General features: G+C 43.2%; 1 protein-coding gene across 1 annotated transcript; it reads right to left on the bottom strand.

Annotated features, from left to right (window-relative positions):
• Window positions 1-5085: 5085 nt before the first annotated feature.
• On the bottom strand, window positions 5086-24276 carry LOC114645598 (neurofilament medium polypeptide-like). Its single transcript, XM_051922605.1, has 3 exons — window positions 23195-24276; window positions 18870-18994; window positions 5086-7736 (listed from the first exon to the last, which is right to left on the bottom strand). Exons 1-3 carry the CDS (start codon window positions 24080-24082, stop codon window positions 5414-5416), a joined length of 3336 nt encoding a protein of 1111 aa, XP_051778565.1. The 5' UTR covers window positions 24083-24276; the 3' UTR covers window positions 5086-5413.
• Window positions 24277-24794: the final 518 nt, after the last annotated feature.

The raw sequence follows: 24794 nt of genomic DNA, 5'->3' as shown, positions 1-24794 counted from the left end.
TTTAATAAATTAAATTTAATAATGTACACATTTATATTTCAATGATACAAAAAATTCGGACGGTTGTTTAAATAAAAATACCACTTCCGGTTGAGTAATTTTTCTCAAATTTCATATTTGTTTGCTTTTTAACATTATAAATGTCTATACAAAATTTTAATCATCTATCTGTAATTACAATCATAGTTTACATGGTGTTGTACCGTGTTAGCCATTAAGGATGTGGTGAGAAGTTAAGCAAAATGACACCTTTTATTGGTTAACTAGAAAGACTACAATATGCAAGCATTCGAGGCAACTCAGGGCCATAGTTTAACTGAATACTTTCGTGAATTTTTAAATAAAGTACAACTTCCGGTTGCCAGAAGTAGCCCAAAAATTGATAATTCCTTATCTATAATAATAAAAGGCAAAGCCCTCACTGACTCACTGACTCACTCATCACTAATTCTCCAACTTCCCGTGTAGGTGGAAGGCTGAAATTTGGCAGGCTCATTCCTTACAGCTTACTTACAAAAGTTAGGCAGGTTTCATTTCGAAATTCAAAGCGTAATGGTCATAACTGGAACATATTTTTTGTCCATACACTGTAATGGAGGAGGCGGAGTCACGTATCGCGTCATCACGCCTCCTACGTAATCACGTGAACTAAAAACAAGGAAGACATTTACAGCACGAGTCACACACGGGAACGAAGGTAAATGACGTTAATTTTTGACTGTCTTTTAATACTGTGTAAGCATACATATTAACACATGTGCAATTAAATGTGTGCATTTACGGGGTGATTTCTCAGGCTTAAAAGCTCGCCTTTTACTAAAAAGGTAAATGCAAAACTATTTTCAATCAGTTTATTGAAACGCTCCCGTTAAGGATTGCAATAACATATTTAAACCTTTTAAGTTTGTATGCATAGCCCCATTTGGCTGTTTTAGTTTTTTTTTCGCGAGATAAAAGAACGAAGTAGGGGGAAATGGAGGAAGAGCCGCGAACAGCTAACAGCAAAAAATTAATTAAACAATTGGGAACGGAGCGAGTTAAGCATACAAGCATGTTCATAAGGGAAAGAAACCACTGTGTAAAACGTAAGTTTAAATTAAGTTTATAGAAACGCTCCCGCTGCGGATTGCAATAACATATTCGCGAGATAAAACTTTAATGAGAACACACGAGGTATAAACGAACCACACGCCGTGGTGCAACGTTAGGGGCAACAGTTTCAACCATTCTATGATCTGCTTCTCGCAACTGAAAGACGGCACATGGCGGATGTTAGCCGACTTGCTGACCGCAACGTTAGGGGCTTCAAGTATGGCGCTGACGCCACATCTCCGTGCCAACACTTTGCAGACTGTACTTAAAAGACACGCCCTCCTCACTGGACAGTTAAAAACACCAATCAAACTAACGATGACATCAAGTATTACCCAATCAAAAGTAGGAAAGGAGGCATCTTCATAAAATGCGTGTGGGATGATTTGCATGAGACGCTGCTTTAAAAAAAAAATGATAAAAAAAATACGGGATAAATCCCGTCCAGTATTGATTCAAAACGGGACGCGCAATTTCATTCTCAAATGCGGGCGGCACGATTCCGTATTTTAAAGGACGGGTGGCAACCCTACAGTGCCAGGTAACCACCCATACAATCACATTGTGATTCAGACTAGGAATGCAATGAATGAAATTACCCCGATCTACATACAAGGCGAAAGTCTTGCAACATTCAAAGATGATGGTTTGGGATAAGTACACCATACAACATAAAAGAGCTTATGAAGCCTTGAATCGAAAAAAGCAACATCTCAGAGATCGTAAAAAAAAAAAATAGGAGGTAATGTCGTTTTACTCGCTGTAGATTTTAGTCAAACATTACCAGTTATTTCACGACGGAGACCAGCAGATCAACTCAACGTGTGTTTAAAATCCATGCTTCTCCCACGCTCGGTTATATGTCGCGTGTTCTCGGGTAGGTGCACCAAAAAATGTATACATTTAAGCATGTAATGGGCAAACAAAAAATGAGGTATACCCGAAGGCACAGCAGTAGTACTTAATGTAACTTTACTTCTTAAATGTTAATGTTTTACTGTTTAATAATTTATACGCTTCTTATATGTTGTTCAAATTCTTTTATCAAAATACCACTGACAGTGCAATGCACGATAACATCGAGTGAATACACCATACGCATCCGCCCACGGCTGCCCTGCTGTGCGCAGATAGGAGTTGATTCTACAATAAAATAAAATAAAGATAAAAAGACTAAAACTATCATCACCCATAAAGCGGATAGTAGACGTGACGTACTATATGTGTACCACATTTCAAGTGTATAGGTGCAACGGTTTTGCGAGCTACAGGTCATTTAAAATCCTGGACAGACACACAAATTGCCACGGTAGCAAATTACAGAAGAAGATTTTACTGTTTAATAATTTATATTTATATGAAATGTGCTTCTTATATATTACTTCATATTCTCATATGATAATGATGTTAATGTTTATATTGATTTCTGTGTTATTAAAACTGCATGTATGTGTGTATATGTATATATATATATATATATACTAGCAAAATACCCGCGCTTCGCAGCGGAGAAGTAGTGTGTTAAAGAGGTTATGAAAAAAAAAGGAAACATTTTAAAAATAACGTAACATGATTGTCAATGAAAGCCCGTTTCACTCAGTAAGTCTTATGTGTGTGTTTATGTATGTGTGTATATATATGTAGATGTGTATATGTAGATATGTATATATATGTATATGTATATAAATGTTTATGTGTGTGTGTATATTATATATATAATATAATATATATATATATATATATATATATATTTATATATATATATATATATAAAAACAGCAACAGTTATAACAATGACAACACAATTACATTGACAATCATGTTACGTTATTTTTAAAATGTTTCCTTTTTTTTTCATAACCTCTTTAACACACTACTTCTCCGCTGCGAAGCGCGGGTATTTTGCTAGTTTTTGATATAAAACAGGTGTACAGTATCTCATTGACCTAAGTCAAAGCGTTTTTGAGTTATCGTGTTTACACACAGACAAACATAATTTCAAAAAGTGTATTTTCAGACTCAGGAAGGTCTAAAATGTCAAGATTCATCAAAATCTCGAGGTTGAATTTTTTCACGATTCCTACACTTTCTCTATACATATATGAGAAAGCAATGGGGATGGTCACAAAGTCCCCTTCTGGTAAAGGAGAAGGAGACTACGCTCTTTATGTCACAGTCTTGGCAAGATAACGTGATCTTTATAAACCTGCGCAATCTACGCATCTGCCTTGTTTGCAAGTTGTTTCCTCATACCAAGGCTTGATGTTGGAAACTACTCAAGTTTTCAGATTTGTACTTGTAGTGTGCCCTCCACTTGTTGCTCAAAGCTCCAAAGGGACATCCCTCCCCTCCTACTGATCTTTGATCGAATGTTAGGAGATCGCAGTCCTCAAAGCGAAATGCTGCCCACTTGTCCCCAGCACCTCAGACACTCGCTCCGACAGACCGACATGAGATGTTCAACACTATGCACACCTTTCTTTCATTGTTATTTACATGTTTAATCTTAGATAAGAATTACCAGTCAGTTCCCCACTGTACTGTACAAGTTGTTATTCTTGCCTTGCAATCACGGATATGCTATCTCTTCTTTGTTCAGGCAAATCTTTTATAGATATGAATATACAAGAGCATCTTTAGCATATAGCTGATAACATGCACATTATAGGCATTTACTAAAAAAGGTAAGGTAGGATGATATAAACATGAATAATGACATATATTCATGGTGGTGAGATTCAAGATCAGAGGCTGCTTCCTAGACAAGAATTTTATTCTTTAAAGACGGTAGGTATCTTTGTTGTACTAATAGTAATTATGGGTGAACACAGCTATATCTCTCAGAACAAAGTATTTAACAAAGTTAGACAATCTTGTGAGTCTAAGAATCAAGGATACTAAAGCACTATATAAAGATTTCCCTCAACAGCAAGCCAGAGTTCTCCCCCTAGTTTACGCCTAAATTCCCTTTTATGTTCTTTATGTTCATTTTTGATCCTTTGATTATTGTAATTTATGTCAGTGGCTATTTTTTTTTGTCTAATTATGCTTTTTATGTCAGTTTTGTTTATTGTTTAGTTTCTGAGTGCTTAGGTTTGCTCTCTGGTGTTCCTTGCATTTTGTGCATGATTTCCTAAGAGGCGGGGCCACATGTCCCAAGGGACCACCCCATTTCTTTAAGGGCTGATGGGAAATGCAGTCCCTTGCCATTCACTGACCGTGTTTGGTGAGTTCTCGTTTTGTTTATTTCTTCTTTGTATTTACTGTTCTTTGTGACTTCTGCTTCTATTTTAAGGATTCTGATTTCTGTTTTTTGTACTTGGCCCTTTTTTGCCTTTTGAGCATTTTCTTATATCTTCTAATTTTTTGTCTTTAATTTTATACAAAACCAGAGTTTTTACGGAGAGTTTTTTTCTACCAGAGAAGCGATATACTTTTGATAACTCTGCTATTCCTTTTGTATTTAAAAGTCTGACCTCCATTCTGAGGTCTTGTGAGGCCTTTGGCCTCTCATTTTCCTGGGGCCAGACTTGCCTTGGGGTGAGACCTATTTTGTGGGCTCTTTTTTGAAGGCCTCACCCTATTCTGTTTTGTGGAGCCACAATAATCTTAGCAGTATTGTGATTCCACTCTGTTGGGTCCTTGAGCAAGGCCCTTAACCTGCAATTGCTCTGTCCTGGGTATGACATTAACCTGCATCTAGCCCTGCAAGCAGCTCCTCCAACTTTACAGGGCACTCCGGCCCCTGTAAAAAAAAACCTCACTCTGTTCCATTCCATTCGAGCTAGTGTGGTGCTGAGGTGTCACCCGGTGCACGGCTGCACTCTGGTACTAATTTGGGATCCTGAGGTGGTTTTGTCATGTGGTGGGTGCAGCAACACGCTGTATCAGTGCATTCTCTCTCTTAAGTAGATGGTGTCTGTGTCTGTGTTAAGCATACGGTGTGAGAGAAGACCAATCTGATAAGTTTCACTCCCCCCACCATGATAATGCAGCCACTGTCCAACTCTTACTACTTCTTTGTGGTGCAGTTGTCAAAGGGACTAAAAAACCAACAAAACTGCTCTTTTTGTGTTTTTTTGTTATCAGTAAAGCTTTATTGGGGAAATCAATCAATGAACATATGCAAACCACAGAACATGTAGCTGAAGTGAGGGGCACCATGCAGTTTTTACGGTGAAGGTGTCTCATAGATTATCAAAAGTCTGTGGTCTCATTGTGTGCCCTGCTCCTTTTGATTGAGTTTTTCTAGTATTTGCTTAAGTATGCCAAGATGTCACATGCACGCTTTACTCTGAAAGTTGTTTAATGTCTGACGAGGCTACATTTTCTTGTAATAGTCAGCAGGGTGCACTGACTCTTGGCCATCATCTTCACCTCTTCCTTCTTGCTCGGGGGCTCCTTGTGTGATGGAGGCTGACTCTTCTTGTTCTTGGATGTCCTTAGTGGTTGAACATTCATCCTCTTGGCTTTCCTTAGGAAGTTCCATGCCTTCATTCTGCCCCAAGATCTCCTGTGTTGTTGGAGTGGTAGTCTTTCCAAGATCTATTTCCTCCTTGCTCCCTATTTCCATGTGATGCAATTTTCCTGTGGATGACTTGCATACCTCTTCTCTGTGGTCACATAACATGGCATCAGTTTCTTCAGTTCCTAAACCTGTGTGGATGTCTTGTTTACAGCTGGTATCTTCTTTAAATTCCTGCTGTGCAATGGTGTTATGGTCTCCGGGTGTGAAGTCAGTGTGTGGTGACTGTGCAGACTCTGCTGCATCAGCCATTTCTTGTTCAGGGTGAACAACTGCACCTTCCTGCTGCAAGTCTTTTGGTTCATCTTTGCTGTTAGTTGCTGGTTCTTCTTCAGTCTGACCCATTTCATCTATTTGTATGGGAGAAACCTGGTCACCAATTGTGTTTCTCTCAGATTCTAAAGTTTTGTCTTTTGCTGTCAACTGTTCATCATTAATTTCCACCATGTTACTGCATTTCTTTTCTTCTTCTTGATTTACTTGCTTCAGTTCCTTTTTTTCTGGGTGACATATACTTTCTGCTTTGGACTCTTTCTTATCTGAACTATCCTCTGTTTTGGTTAGAGGACTTACCTCTCTTTGTTCCTGTACACTCAGTGCTGTCCCTTGTCCATATTCTGATGGGGTGTCCCTCACTGCCTGGCCAATGTTTTCTCCATCATCTGAGAATACTTGGCTACTCACTTCCAGTTCTTCCAGTTCCTCCATTCCTGTCAATTGTCCATCTGACAGTGTCTGGTTTATCAAGGTGTTTGTTTCTTCTTCTTCAGCCTTCCCATCCTGGTCATATTTTGGTTCTGTGACCTCTTCATCGTCACCAGTTATCCTACAAGTTGAACCATCTTCCTCAGTTTTGAAGTCTTCTAAAATTACATTGGCTTTCCCCTTGTCATGATATTCTCCTTCTTTACCGGGAGACATGGACATTTCTGGTTTCTGAATCCCTATTTCTTTGGTTGCCTGCTCCAGTTCTTTTTTTGTTTCATTGTCTTCCTTTAATTCTTTTTGCCTATAATTCTCTTTGGATATTTCTTCATACTCCACATTTTCAGTTTTCAATGTTTCAGAACTAACTTCTTTTCTTCTGTAAGTAATTTCTTCTACATCTTCTACTGGCCCATCATTTTCATCTTGTTCTTCCCTTGTCAGAATGCTAAATGCTTCTTGCTTTGCAACTTTGCTATCTTCCAATAGGTACAACTGTCTTGATTTTGTTGTTTCATCTTCTCTGGAAGCTTCATGCAGTGTTTCTGCATCAACATTCACCTTGGAAATGGCCTTATGGTGACTTTCTCTCATCATCTCATTGGTTGTTGTTTCTTCCTCCTTCAGATCTTCATGGGATATCTGCCTTTCAGTACTCTGTACATCAGAATCTGCACTCTCTTTTGATATTTCACCCTCGATGTGTGGCTCTTCATGTATGTCTTCCTCTCCAGATGGTGGACATTCACTTTGAAGCATGGCGTCTTGTAATTGTCTGTTCTGCTCAGGTTCAACATGTAATACATGCTCTTCATATTGCTCATCTCCCATGTTTGTTACATCACTTTCCCTTGAACTCTCTTCTTCTTCTTTAGGTGTTTCATTTTCTGCACTTTTGGTGAGATTCTCGGGTACTGTTTGTTCTCTCAAACTGCTGGTCTTGCTGGTAGTCACAATCTCTGTTGTCATCATTTCATCTTCCTTCTCTTCACTCTGCTCTACAGCCATGTCTTCAGTCTGCTTGTCTTGCTTAAACATCTTGTCATTTACCTTATCGTCTTTGCCTGCATAATCCATTAACTTGATTTTATCTTCATTGTCTTTACCAACATTGAGGTCCACATCTTTATCTCTAAAATCTTCAATTTCTGGAATTTTCTCCTCCAATTTTTCTTCTTCGCTCACGATATCTTCTGCATCTGTATCTTCAATTTCTGTCAAGTTGTCTTCCATGGTGGCTTCAGTAATGGTGTCTCCGATTGACTTGGACTGCAGCTCTTGAATGGGAGACACAGGCTTTTGTTTCTTCAGACTTGGCACAGAATACAAGGCAGGCTGTCTGCACAGAGCACGTGGAGCAAGAAGATCTTCAGTGCCGGTGCAAAATCTGAATTCTTCGTCTTCTAAAAGTTTCCTAGCAGAGGTAAGCAAATGATAGAGGTCAGTTTTTAAAGATCAATAATGTTCAGTTACATCTATCCATCCTAAAATCTTTAAAACTAATTTTATGCCCATAGGGTGACATAGCCTTTCTCTGAAGCATCAGGCCATCCCTGGGCAGACACCCTCGTACAGCCACATTCACTCACGTTGGGCCAATTTAAATTCACCAGTCCATCTAATACCTGTGACTTTAAGAAAAGCAAGGTTCAATTAAGTTATATCCAAAACACAAGATTTGTACGGTTTGTACTGTCACACATACAGAGTACAACAAATTCTTACTTGCATGTGCTAATGAACATGCAACACGTTGTCACTCTCCAATGTAATGTTTAATGAGTATAAATTACCTGATCTCGAAATGATTTGTACACTACAGAGCTTTCTTTATTGCTAATTATACTTTCATATCTCAGAATGTACTGTAAACCTACAGTTGTTATTTAAACATGCAGTCCATCCATCTGCTCACTTTGAAAGCCACTTAATCCATTTCAAGGCCAATGAGTCAGAAGTTCAGGGCAAGAATTAACCCTGGATTGGACACTGGCCTTTGTACGCTCATCCACATCAGTCCACTTTATAGTCCCTAGCTGACCTAAGCCTCTTGTTTGAATTACTATGTAATCTTTAATTGTATCTTACTTTTATATGTCTTGATCTTTTTCTTCTTTATTAAGGACCATGTTAAAATGCTTGTTGTGAAATGTACTATATAAAAGTACAGTAATCCCTCGCTATATCGCTCTTCGCCTTTCGCGGCTTCACTCTATCGCGGATTTTATATGTAAGCATATTTAAATATATATCATGGATTTTTTGCTGGTTCGCGGATTTCTGGTACATGCTTCCTCAGTTGGTTTGCCCAGTTGATTTCATACAAGGGACGCTATTGGCAGATGGCTGAGAAGCTACCCAACCAGAGCGCATATTACGTATTAAATAAAACTCCTCAAATATATTGTAAGCACAGGGGCTGTTCGCACCCCTAGATGATATGGCCGCTCCTCAATAAACGCTGAAAGATTACCTTCACATTGCTCTCTTTCTTGCTGGGCTTGCATATGGCTGATTTGTCAAGCGATATGCTTCCTGCACTGTGCTTCACATACTTAAAAGATCAAACAGCACGTATTGATTTTTGATTGTTTGCTTTCTCACTCTGACATTCTCTGAGGGGGTGTGAGCAGGGGGGCTGTTCGCACACCTAGACGATACAGACACTCGTCTAAAAATGCTTTTACGTTGCTCCCTTCTGTACAGCTGCTTCATGAAGCGACATGCTGCACGGTGCTTCGCATACTTAAAAGCTTGAAGGGCACATATTGATTTTTGATTGTTTGTTTTTATCTCTCTCTCTTTCTCTGCTCCTGACGGAGGGGGTGTGAGCTGCTGCCTTCAACTGCTTTGTGCCGCGGTGCTTCGCATACTTAAAAGCCAAACAGCCCTATTGATTTTTGACTGTTTGCTTTGTTCTCTCTCTCTCTCTGACGCGCACTCCTTTGAAGAGGAAGATATGTTTGCATTCTTTTAATTGTGAGACGGAACTGTCATCTATGTCTTGTCATGGAGCACAGTTTAAACTTTTGAAAAAGAGACAAATGTTTGTTTGCAGTGTTTGAATAAAGTTCCTGTCTCTCTACAACTTCCTGTGTTTCTGCGCAAATCTGTGACCCAAGCATGACAATATAAAAATAGCCATATAAACATATGGTTTCTACTTGCGGATTTTCACCTTTCGCGGGGGGTTCTGGAACGCAACCCCCGCGATCGAGGAGGGATTACTGTAAGTGATAATTCTCTACTCGTGTATGAATTTCTTGGTCACAGGAAAGCAGCCAATACTGGCAGCTTGTATATTTGCAGTCCTCTTGAGAAGATTCCAAAAACAATTAATGCTAAGTAAACACAAGCTTTCTTGATGGAAGCTTTCTTCATTAAGTCTATGTCACATTAGATGACATTTCCAGCGATTTTTAGTTGTAGCCTTCATTTACATAATTTTAGCGAGTTGGAGGCAGTCGGCAAAGCGTTCCCATTAGGCCAGTTTGCATGATGTGACATGCCCAGTAACTCAGTCCAAGTAGTCCACGACTCAAACAGGGCTGATTTTGTCTTGTAAGAGATTAGACAGACTACGATAAAGAGCTGGGGCACCACCTGGTGACCCCGTATAATTGAAAAGCAGAAAAACAAGCAATAATTGCAAAGAATGTCTTTTCAGTCCGGATTTCCACAGTGAACTGATCTCAAAAAGTCCTTCCAGCAGGAAGAGGCGGGTCCTGGTGGACCAACACCGGAAGTGACATCAGAGATGTTGCAGCTGTCAATCATCCAGTCTGCAGAAGGAGAGTGAGACCGCCAGAGCCCTTCAGCTGTGCTCTATGCGCACGTGTGTGACAGTCTGCAGTCGTAATGGTGGGCTCTGTGTATGAGAACTGACAACCTATAAATGTTCAATAAACGCAGCAATTATGAGAAAGAAACTCTGGTGTTTTGGACTTCACAAACAAGGGAAGCTCACCCATCTGATGTTGCATGTTTTACATACCATAAACAGAATGAAAAAAGGAAAAAAAAAAAAAACAAGGACAAACATTGTGGTAGAGCTCACTGTACCTGTTAACCCTTCATATAGCTTCGGCTCTGTCAGATATTGGTTGTCACAAAAGGGGGGCAAGCAAGACTGTGTTGCAAGGCTAGCACTCAGTCGGTAAATGTGACATGCCAAATAATTTTTAGTTGTTTAAACCAACATGGTCTGGCACTGAGATGAGCAACTGTGATTAGCAAGTCTAACATACCTCACAACTAGAAGTTGCATAACAAACACAATGGAGAGCTGCTTTGTAACAACATGCATGACGTCAGATGAGCGAGTGTGTTTAAATTACGGTCTGGTAACAAATGCCGCATTTGCATTAAACCTGAGAACGACTGGGAACCAGGATGAGGCTGGCGGTCGGCCGGGTTCCTGGTGTTCTTCCTTTACAAGCAGCATCCTGCTAGGAGTATTCAGTTGTAAGCTTGAGAATATTGCTACGTTACTTAAAATTCTACTTTCTACTTTAATGTCACTAAATTTTCAAACGCAAATGGCAACTTTGACTCTGAAATATTTTGCCAGATACATTTGGTACTGCAGTATTAAACCAGGAAAGAAAAGAGCTACCCAAATACATACAATGTTTTACTCGGTTAGTTTATCTGAAATATGAGTTTCCACCATTTTACCAAAATTCACGTATATGAAGAATCTTGGATGATTTTCAAATGCACAGCACTTGTGCTAACAGCTGATCTACTAAGCAGTCCTTTTGAGAACACCTTGCTATGGCCACAAACAGAGACATGTAAATACCAAAATGTCAACATAATGCAATAAAAAAGGTATGTCTGGTGTCCACTGCTGTACTGATGCAGATTTAGTCCACGTCCTTCATTTGACATGTTTTGAAACAGTCACCAATGCACAGCCTGATGTTGCAATCGGGACACTAGAAGTGGATTTCTTTGCACACATTTTTTATATTTTTTATGTTGCTTGTACACGAGAGGGTAGACTGTCAGTGCCTGACCTGTATGGTCATCTTGACCCTTGTGTTACTGCAGGCTACCACAACACAAGGCTTAGTGACGTTCACAGTTCCCCTGACACAAACATTGACAGCTGCTGCATTATAAACAGAGCTTAGGGGGCTAACATCTGACTTATTCTTGCACTTGATCACAATTATTTTGCCTTTTTGTCACGCAGCTACTGTCACACCAGGGTGAAGAGGCATGCGACCGATTCACCAGGCATATCATGGAGGTTCAGCTGCACAGGGCCATGTCATGCATTGATTTCACTTTCAGTGTCAACGTCTGATGACCAATTCACACCACCATCGAGCAATAGTTCTGTTTCTAACCTGCCTCTAAAACATTTTGTTTACCATTGTGTTTTTTTTTCTGTTGTAGGCTCCGCCCTACTCATAAATATTGACGAGTTACCATAGAGTCCCCATAAGGTGGCAGTTTGTTTTTGTTTTTTGCAGCATGATGCTATTTCATCTACAAGATGGCAGCACAATACTGTCCTGAGAGTTATTCAGGCTTAATACAATAAAGCACATCACTACATGTCACCCCAAGCCTGACTCTGGTTTAACCGTACGTGCATAGAATTCCCAGACCGAATCATGAATAAACACCAAGGGAGTTAATACAGTTACATTCAGAGGCTGTGCACACCGTATTGGAGCATAAAATGCACCGGAGATTCTCACCTTGAAAGAAGGCTCTAGGAGTTGAAGGATAGGCAAACAAAGTAATTAGTTTTATTGCAATAAACAATAAGATGGAGCTGAGCCCCAATCAAGCCAAGTTACATCACATATAACCATTTCTTATGACCCTGACCTCGCTAGCACTAGCTCATTCATTGCTTACCTTGACTCCCTATTCTAGCTGGCCTCTTTCAGGCCGACCTTGTAGCCACCAATATTTCTCATATCATGTCATTCAGTGTCACTCCTTGCCACCCTTATTTCCTGGCCGGCTCCCAACTGTTATGTGTTCCCCCTTTTCTGACCTCGGGCTGACCCCATTCATCTTTCTCTCCATTCTCCATTCTTTGGGCAATGAGATATTGGTAGCTCCTCTCTGATCTCATTAAAAAAGATATATGGCATAGGCCTTAATTGCTTAGCATACCTGCTTCGTGTAAAGTTCGTGCTAAGTTTAATTCTCGTAAAAGTTCATATTAAGTTTACATCTACTTGTGCTAATGTATGACGTTTTATTTTCCATAACGGCAGCCTACTGAACAGCACAAGACCCTGACTTGTGCGTTCACGTACTGTCGATTACTTACATTATCCGGGACAACATAGCTCCACAAATAGCTGGAAAGGCCTAAAGAAGAAGTGAAACTGCAAGGCCAAAGTGTAAGTTAAACAGCATTATTAAACTGTTTCAAATTACTGCTTAGAAAATAAAACTCTAGGCTTGTAAGGCACTGAAGGTCAGGAGTGCAGCACAAAAAGGCAAGAATCTGAGCAAGAGGGAGAAGCGAAGCTGCAAAACGCTCTGTGGGGAGTGTGGCCAGGCTGTAGAAGACCGAAAAGCTGAGATGGTGATGTCTTATTTGGGTTTATTTTTAACGACTAATATTATTACTGAATCAGTTTTGTCAATTTCCACATAGATTGGTGTTATGTGAACAAAAAATGGGGGTCAACTTTTAGGCTAGGGAATGCTTAAAATGTTATTAGTTTACAAATATTCCCTCTACGAAGGGGTTTGCAGAACGGATGAGCTTCTTCTTAGTGTGGGGGAGCCTGTATGCCATTCTCCGTGTATTAACATACAGTCTTTAAGATGTCTGCTCACGCTGCATGGCACTGCTTCAAACTGCAGTAACTTGGGTTATGTTTTAGGGATTATAATGTGACTCACATGCAAGAAATAGTCTGCATTTTTTTTTAAGTTTGTAACAACTTTTTGGTCTGTATTTACAACAGGAAGAGATCCCATATTTCCTCATACTTAAGTACAATTGATCTTCTTCTTCTTTTGGCTGATTCCATAGGGGTCACCACAGCGGATCATCTTTTTCCATATATACTTAAGTACAATTGATATGCATTACTTAAAAACGTCTACTTGAGTAGTTTGCTCATGTACAGATTTTACCTTCTCAGACAGGTATGTCTGCTTTTTTCAAGAATGGTTTTTGGGTACTTTATAAAATGCTGCTCAAAATTAATTTTTCAGTCAAAGAATAGGCATAAGAAGTTCTTACATGCCATTGAAATGTATGTAATTTAGATTACTCCTTCACACAGTCCTCCTCCTCCTCCTCATCTGCTCGTGACACACCACACAGATTCGTTTCTCTGATTCCCTCAGACGTGCTTGCTGGCATTGTCTTTTAATTTCTCCTAGTAGAGGCAGTTTGCAGAGGACCTCCATGGGTCTAATTATTGATATATCACAAGTGTAACCAGCTTTCAAGTTCTTTAGCCACTGTAAGATGTTGTTTGTGCCCAGGCAGGTATCCCCATGTGTACACTGTCACAGGAGGTTGGGGGACAGACCCAGTCGGGATGCCTGGAAGGACCCGGAGGTGGTGTATTCGTCCTCTGGGCCACGAGAGGGCAACCGCCCTGGATCGGGAGAGGACCACAGGAGAGGAGCAAGGAAGCTCAAGCCTGTTGGGGCCTGTGGCCACCGCCAGGGGGCGCCCCGAGCCTCAGAGAGCCCGGGAGGCATTCACTTCCGCCACACCCGGAAAGATGGATGAGGACGCTTCCAGGGATGCCTGGAGTGCTTCCGGGTGCAAGGGCAGCACTTCCACCACACCAGGAAGTGCTGCCGGAAGAATGTCATCAGGCACCTGGAGCACATCTGGGTGAGAATAAAAGGGGCCGCCTCCCTACAATTGGGAAGCTAGAGTAGGAGCAGGATGAGGCTCCCGTGGAGAGAGGAAAGGCAGCCCACGGACAGAGAGAGAAAGGCCCGGATTAGGGGTGATTAGTGCTGGGAGCACAGTGTGCTGTGCGGGACTGTGTTTATTGGTGCTTAATAAATGTGTGCATTTTGGAAAAATGTGGTCTTAGTCTGGTGGTGTCCGGGCATGTCTCACAACACTGTACAAGTCACATGTCAATGTCAGCCACATGGATTTCCTCCTTCATAGCATACTGAGTCACTGCATGTTGCTGAAATAATGTTTCTTCATCATACATTTTCTTGTACTGAACTATGAACACATAACTGGGGTAGGTGACGTTGTTCGTCATTCCGGTGTGAGATACAAGACGTGACAATACCATGCATTTCAATGGTGTCAGGCATTTCTGGGTTTTTCCTACATATTAGATACTTTAGTTATGACCTGTGTACTGCAATCTCTTGTCTAAACTCCTGTGACATTTATCTTACACAAAGAAATGTGTGCTGCTAAAAAAGAAAGTGCCTTGACTACAGTCAAGTCATCCATGTGTGTTGATGTAAGTGGAAGCAAATTGAGATGGCGATGTCACCAGGACATCAACAAAGGTGGGCTGCTCCACACATGTGAGCTGTGAACTTTCACAATTTGGACCTCTTTGAGAAAGGAAGTGACAATAAACCATGAAGAAGGCCGAGTGTTAGCCTGTCTCCGTCTTTGTGTTAGTCGAAAATGCAATTTCAGAGTCTTAAACTCACAGGGAGAATGGAAGAAAATGCAGAAATGTAAAAAAAGGATGCAGTGAATAGTAATGGAGATCAGTGACCAGACATCTTTGATTGGTCAGCACAAGGAGTGCTCAGTTAATGGTCTTTGTTGAATGTTTCACATGATGAGGGATTGCTTGCAGTTGAAAATGTTTTCTACGAATCAGCTTGGTGAGCTCTTCTGTTGTCTGGTGCCCCCTCAAAGTTTGATCCCATCTTGTACACAATGGCCTATCCTGACCATGATCTGGATTTAATGGTTAGATGGCTAGATGAGACTTAGTGTACTGCCTTCTACTGTGAATTTATATTTAATGTTGAATGAAGGTGTCCCCTCCTTTAACTGCCACCTTATCGTGGTGGAGGGGTTTGCATGTCCCAATGATCCTAGGAGCTCTGTTGTCCGGGGCTTTATGCCCCTGGTAGGGCCACCCAAGGCAAACTGGTCCTAGGTGAAGGATAAGACAAAGAGCGGTTAAACAAACGTTCTATGATGAGTGAAAACTTTGGACGGCGTTTTCCCTCGCCCGGACGAGGGTCACCGGGGCCCCCCTCTGGAGCCAAGCCTGGAGGTGGGGCTCGATGGCGAGTGCCTGGTGGCCGGGCCTGCACCCATGGGGCTCGGCCGGGCACAGCCCGAAGAGGCAACGTGGGTCCACCTTCCCATGGGCTCACCACCTATGGGAGGGGCCAAGGAGGTTGGGTGCAGTGTGAGTTGGGTTGTGGCCGAAGGCGGGGACCTTGGCGGTCCGATCCTCGGCTACAGAAGCTGGCTCTTGGGACGTGGAATGTCACCTCTCTGAAGGGGAAGGAGCCTGAGCTAGTGCGCGAGGTCGAGAGGTTTCGGCTAGATATAGTCGGACTCACCTCAACGCACAGCTTGGACTCTGGAACCAATCTCCTTGAGAGGGGCTGGACTCTCTACCACTCTGGAGTTGCCCCCGGTGAGAGGTGCCAAGCAGGTGTGGGTATACTTATTGCCCCCCGACTTGGAGCCTGTTCATTGGGGTTTACCCCGGTGGACGAGAGGGTAGCCTCCCTCCGCCTTCGGGTGGGGGGACGGGTCCTAACTGTTGTTTGCGCGTTATGCGCCGAACAGCAGTTCGGAGTACCACCCTTTTTGGAGTCCCTGGCGGGGGTGCTAGAGGGCATACCTTCTGGAGACTCCCTCGTTCTGCTGGGAGACTTCAATGCTCACGTGGGCAATGACAGTGAGACCTGGAAGGGCGTGATTGGGAGGAATGCCCCCCCCCCCTGATCTGAACCCGAGTGGTGTTTTGTTATTGGACTTCTGTGCTCGTCATGGATTGTCCATAATAAACACCATGTTCAAGCATAGGGGTGTTCATATGTGCACTTGGCACCAGGACACCCTAGGCCTCAGTTCAATGATCGACTTTGTGGTCGTGTCGTCGGACTTGCGACCACATGTCTTGGACACTCGGGTGAAGAGAGGGGCGGAGCTATCAACTGATCACCACCTGGTGGTGAGTTGGCTTTGATGGTGGGGGAGGATGCCGGTCAGGCCTGGTAGGCCCAAACGTGTTGTGAGGGTCTGCTGGGAACGTCTGGCAGAGCCCCCTGTCAGAAGTAGCTTCAACTGCCACCTCCAGCAGAACTTCGACCACATCCCGAGGGAGGTGTGAGACATTGAGTCCGAATGGGCCATGTTCCGTGTCTCTATTGTTGAGGCAGCTGACCGGAACTGTGGCCGTAAGGTTGTCGTGCCTGTCGTGGCGGCAATCCCCGAACTTGTTGGTGGACACCGGCGTTGAGGGATGCCGTCAAGTTGAAGAAGGAGTCCTACAGGACCCTTTTGTCCTGTGGGACTCTGGAGATAGCCGATAGGTACCGGCAGGCCAAGCGGAATGTGGCTTTAGTGGTTGCTGAGGCAAAAACTTGGGCGTGGGATGAGTTTGGGGAGGCCATGGAGAACGACTTTCGGATGGCTTCGAGGAGATTCTGGTCCACCATCCGGCGTCTCAGGAAGGGGAAGCAGTGCAGTGTCAACACTGTATATGGTGGGGATGGTGCGCTGCTGACCTCAACTCAGGACGTTGTGGGTCGGTCGGGGGAGTACTTCGAAGACCTCCTCAACCCCACTAACATGCCTTCCAATGAAGAAGCAGAGCCTGGGAACTCAGAGGTGGGCTCCCCCATCTCTGGGACTGAGGTCACAGAGGTGGTCAAAAAACTCCTTGGTGGTAGGTCCCCGGGGGTGGATGAGATACGCCCGGAGTTCCTCAAGGCTCTGGATGTTGTAGGACTGTCTTGGTTGACACGCCTCTGCAACATCGCATGGACATCAGGGACAGTGCCTCTGGATTGGCAGACCGGGGGTGGTGGTCCCCCTTTTTAAGAAAGGGGGACTGGAGGGTGTGTTCCAACTACAGAGGGATCACACTCCTCAGCCTCCCAGGAAAAGTCTATTCGGGGGTCCTGGAGAGGAGGGTCCATCGGATAGTCGAGCCTCGGATTCAGGAGGAACAGTGTGGTTTTCGTCCTGGACGCGGAACAGTGGACCAGCTCTACACCCTTAGCAGAGTCCTGGAGGGTACATGGGAGTTTGCCCAACCAGTCTACATGTGTTTTGTGGACTTGGAAAAGGCATTCGACCGTGTCCCTCGGGGAATCCTGTGGGGGGTACTCTGAGAGTATGGGGTACCGGCCTCCTTGATAAGGGCTGTTTGGTCCCTGTACGATCTGTGCAAGAGCTTGGTCCGCATTGCCGGCAGTAAGTCGAACCCGTTTCCAGTGAGAGTTGGACTCCGCCAGGGCTGCCCTTTGTCACCGATTCTGTTCATAACTTTTGTGGACAGAATTTCTAGGCACAGCCAGTGCATTGAGGGGGTCCAGTTTGGTGGACTCAGGATTGGGTCACTGCTTTTTGCAGATGATGTTGTCCTGTTTGCTTCATCAGGCCTTGATCTTCAGCTCTCTCTGGATCGGTTCACACCCAAGTGTGAAGCGGCTGGGATGGGAATCAACACCTCCAAAAAACCGAGACCATGGTCCTCTGCCGGAAAAGGGTGGAGTGCCCTCTCAGGGTTGGTAGCCAGATCCTGCCCCAAGTGGAGGAGTTCAAGTATCTCGGGGTCTTGTTCACGAGTGAGGGAAGAATGGAGTGTGAGATCGATAGGCGGATCGGGGAGGCATCCGCAGTAATGCAGGCTCTGCATCGGTCTGTCGTGGGGAAAAAGGAGCTGAGCCGAAAGGCGAAGCTCTCAATTTACCAGTAGATCTATGTTCCTACCCTCACCTATGGTCATGAGCTATGGGTAGTGACCGGAAGAACGAGATCGCGAATACTAGCGGCTGAAATGAGTTTCCTCCGCAGGGTGTCTGGGCTCTCCCTTAAAGATAGGGTGAGAAGCTCAGTCATCCGGGAGGGGCTCAGAGTAGAGCCGCTGCTCCTCCGCATCGAGAGGAGTCAGATGAGGTGGCTCGGGCATCTGATCAGGATGCCTCCTGGACGCCTCCTTGGTGAGGTGTTCTGGGCACGTCCAACTGGGAGGAGGCCTCGGGGAAGACCCAGGACACGCTGGAGGGACTATGTCTCTCAGCTGGCCTGGGAACGCCTTGGGATTCCCCCGGAAGAGCTAGAAGTAGTGGCCGGGGAGAGGGAAGTCTGGGCATCTCTGCTCAAGCTGCTGCCCCCGCGACCCGACCTTGGATAAGCGGAAGAGGATGGATTGATGGAATGAAGGTGTTATTGTAGTAACTTACAGCACATCTACAGACTCCTGAATGGCTTTGATGAAGAGAAACTCAAACCAACGAGCTGTAAAGGAGTTTAACATGGACTTGTGAGTGAATGAAAGTGCAGCACACTCTACCAGGCCTAAAGAATATGACCCAAACACAAAACCCCTTTCTGAAATTTCATTTCGTACCGTACCTGTAGGAGGTGATTTCCACATCTAAGGCCATTTTAATATTTAGCAATTCTTGGTGTTCCTTCAGATGGCCATAAATTACAGCCTTGGTGACCTGAAGTTCATTCTCTAACAGCTGCACTGTTTCCTGGAAATTAAAAAAAAAATTTAATGTAAATCCAGTATTAGGACATGTTTTTTTTTTATTTTTATTTAATCTTATTCCTATTATTTGAAGAAAAAAAACCATTCCATACGGTCATGTCAACCTTTATCCTCTATGTTTCAATTTAGATCAAATGAAAGTGACATCTTACAAAGCCGTGGCCAGGTGGTAACTTATGTATTAATGAACATCTAATTGTAATCTTAAATTCACCCTAACTTGTAATATTTGCAGCCTTTGTCTTTCATTCATTGCATAAATAGTGCGGTCCGTATTAGCCAGTGTGGTGTTCTACACCGCAGTCTTCTGGGGAAGCAACTTGAGCTAAAAGCACAACGCCTGAACTAACGTATCAGGAAATCGCAGTTCCATCACCGCGTGAAGCCTCCTGGACTCACTGGACGCTGTGGTGGAAAAGAGGTTGGCAGCAAAATTGGATGCCGTCATGAAAAATTCAATCATCCCCTCCAGGAGGCGCTCTCTTTGAGCACTTTTAGCCACAGGCTCATTCCACCACGGTGGGCTAAGAAGCGTCTCTGTGGGTCTGTTCTACCCACTGGTAACAGGCGACTCGATGCTTCCACCCGATATACTCATTAAGTTTATTTTTATTTATTTAGTCGGGGGCGGAGCTTCACTCGCCAACCCCCGGGTTTGGTTAACCGCATATACAATTTTAAGAGATTGTTATTTTCATGGGAATAGTTACATATGTATTATTTTCACTTTTACTTTAAAACTTTAGTAAAAACAATATTTAGAATTAACTTTTCTTCAAGATCGCATTGAATTTTGATTCCGTGTTTGGACTTACATCATGACAACGCAATGCCTGTGAGTGAATATCATTTCTTTCTCTCTAATAAATAAAACAACTTTCTCGAATGTTTGTCCATTCTCTTTCTTCTTCGCTTAGCCATTGACGTGTCATCTAGAACAGGGGTCCCCAACCCCCGGTCCGCAGCCGTCTGACAGCCGGGCCACGAGAGAACTGCCGGTGACCGGCAACGGTGACTCACTCAGACTTTTCAGAACGCTTGGCTGGCGGGGCTTTGCAGCGGTGCAGAGAGAGGAGAGAGACCGAGGTGAGAGAGTATTACAACAAAGTATTGTTACGGTCCCGACAGTTTCACCATATGACATGAGTCTATAGAAATCGCGTTACTACGAAGTACATTCAACAGATGCTTTTGTGGTCGCAGCTCAGTTGTGCACATTTGCACAACGATCCCCAAACAGAAACATTGCAAAAAAATCTCTTTCTTCGAACTTTTCTCGTACTGTTTTTATTTTTTATTTATTTATTTTTGCTGTTTTTGTTGTCTGTGGTTTTCAGTGATACTTTTTGCTTATTGTTTGTCAACATTTGAAAAACATCCATTGGAATTTAACTCATTGTCACCCTCCTATAGAAACGGCAGACACGAAAAAAAGATTGCAGTGTTAATGTTTGTGATGTGCAATCTGTTGGAATGGCAAATGTAAAGCATCTGTCTTTGTTATATGCAAAAAAAGAAGAAAAATCTCAGATTGCAAACGTATGCGAACTGCTTAATAACTTTAATAATAATAGAAATGTTATGTAAATTGTGTATAAAACTGCCCCCCAAACCGGTCCGTGGAAAAATTTGCATCTAATAAAGTGGTCCTTGCTGTCAAAAAGGTTGGGGACCTCTGATCTAGAACGTATAAAATTATTGTCCTGATAAAATTTATAAGGACTGAGAGCGCAGGAAGTGTGTCTGCCAAAAGCATTCCGAGGTTAGATGTCCGTGTTCTTGTTTGAAAATAGCTGTAAGTAGGGCGTGACTTGAAAGAACCTCATATTAAAAGTTTCTGTCTCACGGGACTCCATACCGTGCCAACATTTTTGGAATCTTTTAATTGTCGCTGGCAACACAAATTAGATGTTTTACAAGACTCTTTGTCCTTTATTTCTGTTCCCGGGCGTGGACTTGTCTCACGGGATGTATAAGTGTCTCTCCGGGAAAATCACGTCACGTCTCCTTCCAAGATTTTTTTTTTATAACAGAGAGATTTACTTATTAGTTGATTGGTCGTATTATCTGTAATGGGAGTCTGTATCATTGTTTTTTTTTTATGTTTCTCCATGGAATTAATAAAGTTTATCTAATCTAAATCCAGATAAATAATTTGATTTTAAAACTCTCAGGCCGCAGGAGACTGATTTAGATTTGAGACGACTCCTTAATGCTAGCCTGAGCTGCCTCAGCAGATTTTGACTTTTTGTTCAGTACATACGGTATGCACCTCCACCTTTACACATACAGTATACATCGGGACAAGAAGTGAGCCCATGTGAACCCAACAGGGGCTGAACATGTGGCTTTACAAAGCCCCAGATGAAATGGTCCAGGACACTGGGGAGCTCCCAGTAAAGTACTAAGAGTCCCTCAAGTTACTAGATGGCAGTGTGGAGCCACACCACAATATGGCTGGACTATATGAGGACAGCCTGTTCGGGGCTCGCCATATATTGTCTATGGTAGTCAAAGTGCAGGAAGACCTGAGGCTGTTGGGGGCTGGGGGGCGCTCCTTATGGAAGGCTTCAGGGATTTCTTCTACTGCCAGGGACCCTAGAAGTAATAATCAGGATGTACCTAGAAGCAGTAATGGGCCAGGGCTTTAAAGACTCTCTCATTCCGTACACCATGGAACTTGACAGTGGAAGTTAGTTGATGACAAGGGTTCAAATGGTGTTTGTAAGGAAGGCCAGAGAGAGAGGTTGTTAAAGGGGGCAGCAGATTTGTTTGTATTCTTAGGGAGGGTCTGTTATTATTTTTAGTAGGGCCCTGAAGACTTTGGTTTTGTTGTGTGCACTTTATTGTGTTCTGTATTCTGTTCTCTGATGTTTTTATTATTTGTTTAGCTTCCAGTAACTTGGGCTTTTATTTGGACTCGAGATTGACTTACAAGCGCCCCCTAAAGTCTACACCCAAAGATTTATTCATACATTTACATCCTCACACACGTACATTCACAGCTACAAAAGGTGCATCTGCTAAACACTGACGGGCGGCACGGTGGCGCAGTGGGTAGCGCTGCTGCCTCGCAGTTGGGAGACCTGGGGACCTGGGTTCGCTTCCCGGGTCCTCCCTGCGTGGAGTTTGCATGTTCTCCTCGTGTCTGCGTGGGTTTCCTCCGGGCACTCCGGTTTCCTCCCACAGTCCAAAGACATGCAGGTTAGGCGGACTGGCGATTCTAAATTGGCCCTAGTGTGTGCTTGGTGTGTGGGTGTGTTTGTGTGTGTCCTGCGGTGGGTTGGCACCCTGCCCAGGATTGTTTCCTGCCTTGTGCCCTGTGTTGGCTGGGATTGGCTCCAGCAGACCCCCGTGACCCTGTGTTCGGATTCAGCGGGTTGGAAAATGGATGGATGGATGGATTACTTTACAAAGATCTTTTTTTTTTCATTTTGACACTAAATAGTCTTTTCAGTTGATCAATGTTAGAAAAGCCAAATTAAATCCTCTACAATGTAATGTTGCATAACAATAAAATGTAAAAATTTCCAGGGGTAAAATACTTTTTTTAGGAATGGCATTTCGTGTGGGTGAACTATATACTTATATTCCCAAGCTTAAACTTCCATCTAAATTACTTGCAAATTCCTCTTTTTAAGCCATTTTCCCTTTGCTGAGACGGCCCGTTTTTAAATGTGAATTTAAATTTCTTGTTTCTGTTGGGTCCTCTTTAAAGCAAACTGGATAACTAGCCCGTATTCAGAGCTAACTTAGCTGCGGATAACCCTCTAATCCGATCTGAAGACGATGCCCTGCAATGCAGACAATTACACAAAACAAACGCATAAGTGCCTGTCTGTCTGCGTGTCAGTCAGTGTCCGTCCTCTTCCTATGACTCCGTCCAATGGCGCATCACAAACATTTCATAATAAAATGTAATGAATTCGTCGTCTCAATAGATGCCACATCACTGACATTAACACTGCTTTTACTAATCCCATACCAAATGGTATATAACAGAGACAGGATACGCTACAAATGTTACACCTGACTAGGATGTTTACTTAGATTTAAACCGCCGATTATTATATAGAACTTGGTGTTTGAAAAGATATTCATCCCCAAACTCAAAAGGCGGACCCCCTCTCTAAGAATAACCGAATTAACTTCAGGATCATTCAGCCGAGTCTGTTTTTCTTACCCGGTACTGAGCGATGTCCACCTCATGTCTCCCTTCCAGATCCTGGATTTGCTTCTCTAACTTGTCCTTGATCTTTCTTGCTCTTTCCAGCTCTCCACTTTTTGTTCGCCACTGACGTTTTAGTTCCTGGATGTGATCTTTGCTAGCCTGAAGTGCTTGGCTATTCACGTCTGCTGTCTGGGCCATACTCGCCATCCTCGTCTTGAACCACTGCTCAGTCTGCTGCGTCGTGGCGTTGCTTTGGCCCGCTAGCTGTTCTCTGATGTCCTTTAAAGTTGCTGTTATATCCGGCTTTGCAAAATTCTCCTCTACCGTAAGCTGAGCATCTTGGATATGGACCCGCAGTTCTGACACCTCCTGGTTGTGGTTTTCTTTCAGCAAAATGATTTCCTCCACAAGCGCTTGCAACTTCGTTTCCAGGTCGATTTTGGAAAGTCGGGTGCCACTGAGATCCTTTTTCACAACGGCGATCTTTGCTTCGGTATTTGCTCGTTTTTGAGCTTCATTTTCATATCTTCCACTCAGGAGACTGAAGTCTTCTTCCAGGTTCTGTTTTCCGATCTCGATCTTAGTTTTTTGCGAGCTGATTTCACAAACGATTTCTCGGAGCTCTTTTATTTCGGCTTCACACATCCCTTCGTAAAGTGTAGACGAAGTGGCCTGTTTTTCTCGGAGTTGCTCTATTTCGTTTTCCAGTACTTTATTCTCACTTTCCAGCTGGCGAACCTTTTCGATGAAACCAGCAAAGCGCTCGTTTAGTCCACTTAGGGCCTCCCTTTCCTCTGTCTTCGGCCACTGGGTGGCGAAGTCCGTGTATTCGGATCGATTCTGCTGTCCCGGGAGCACGCGGCTTTTAGAAAGGGGGTCCTCCCTGACAGAGGACTGCATTGTTTTACCATCAAGACTTTTGGAGTGAAGTCGAGGGAAATGGCTTTGCCCTTTCCCGTGTAAAGAACGGTCTATCGTCAGATTACCGAAGTAGTGTTTGGGCCGACCCTCTTTATACTTTGCTGCCCCGCTTACAAGGCAAAATTGGCGCTGTTCAAGGTGCTGAAACACCCCCGCCGTGTTAAAAAGCGAATGTCAGTCAGACGAGATGAACTTCGTCGTCGTGGCCACATTTATTTTTAGAGAAAGTCGAGGTAATGATAATAACAACGATCAGTCTTCTGTTTGTGAGGCGATTTGCGTTTGCTGACAGATGTGGATTTCTTAAATGTCCGCATTAAAAGCACTCAGACTAAACTTATTACAGAAAGTAGGGAACAAATAAATTAAAGCAACAAGTACAATTCTATCTATCTATCTATCTATCTATCTATCTATCTATCTATCTATCTATCTATCTATCTATCTATCTATCTATCTATCTGTCTGTCTGTCTGTCTGTCTGTCTGTCTGTCTGTCTGTCTGTCTGTCTGTCTGTCTGTCTATCTATCTATCTATCTATCGCAGTATGCTTAAGGCCCTTGTAATCTTGAAAAGCAAACTTCATCTTCCCTCTCTGATTATTTGTAACCGCAGTGATTCTTTAGATGAAGCTCTTCATAGTAAGTGCAATTGCCACAAATTGTCCGGTATGAGCAATTAAAAAGAGGAG

Source organism: Erpetoichthys calabaricus, chromosome 2 (genome assembly GCF_900747795.2).
Source record: "Erpetoichthys calabaricus chromosome 2, fErpCal1.3, whole genome shotgun sequence".
In the NCBI taxonomy this organism is placed as follows: Eukaryota; Metazoa; Chordata; class Cladistia; order Polypteriformes; family Polypteridae; genus Erpetoichthys; species Erpetoichthys calabaricus.
Note: the sequence above shows the minus strand (reverse complement) of the source record. Positions and strands in the feature narration are given on the sequence as shown.

Excerpts from the sequence above, each read along its gene's own strand:
- LOC114645598 (XM_051922605.1), bottom strand. The coding sequence starts at position 24,082 with ATGCAGTCCTCTGTCAGGGAGGACCCCCTTTCTAAAAGCCGCGTGCTC. Across the intron at positions 18,995-23,194 it reads TGGACATCGCTCAGTACCGG|GAAACAGTGCAGCTGTTAGA; the intron begins GTAAGAAAAACA and ends TTTAATTTCCAG. Across the intron at positions 7,737-18,869 it reads GTGGAAATCACCTCCTACAG|GAAACTTTTAGAAGACGAAG; the intron begins GTACGGTACGAA and ends TACCTCTGCTAG.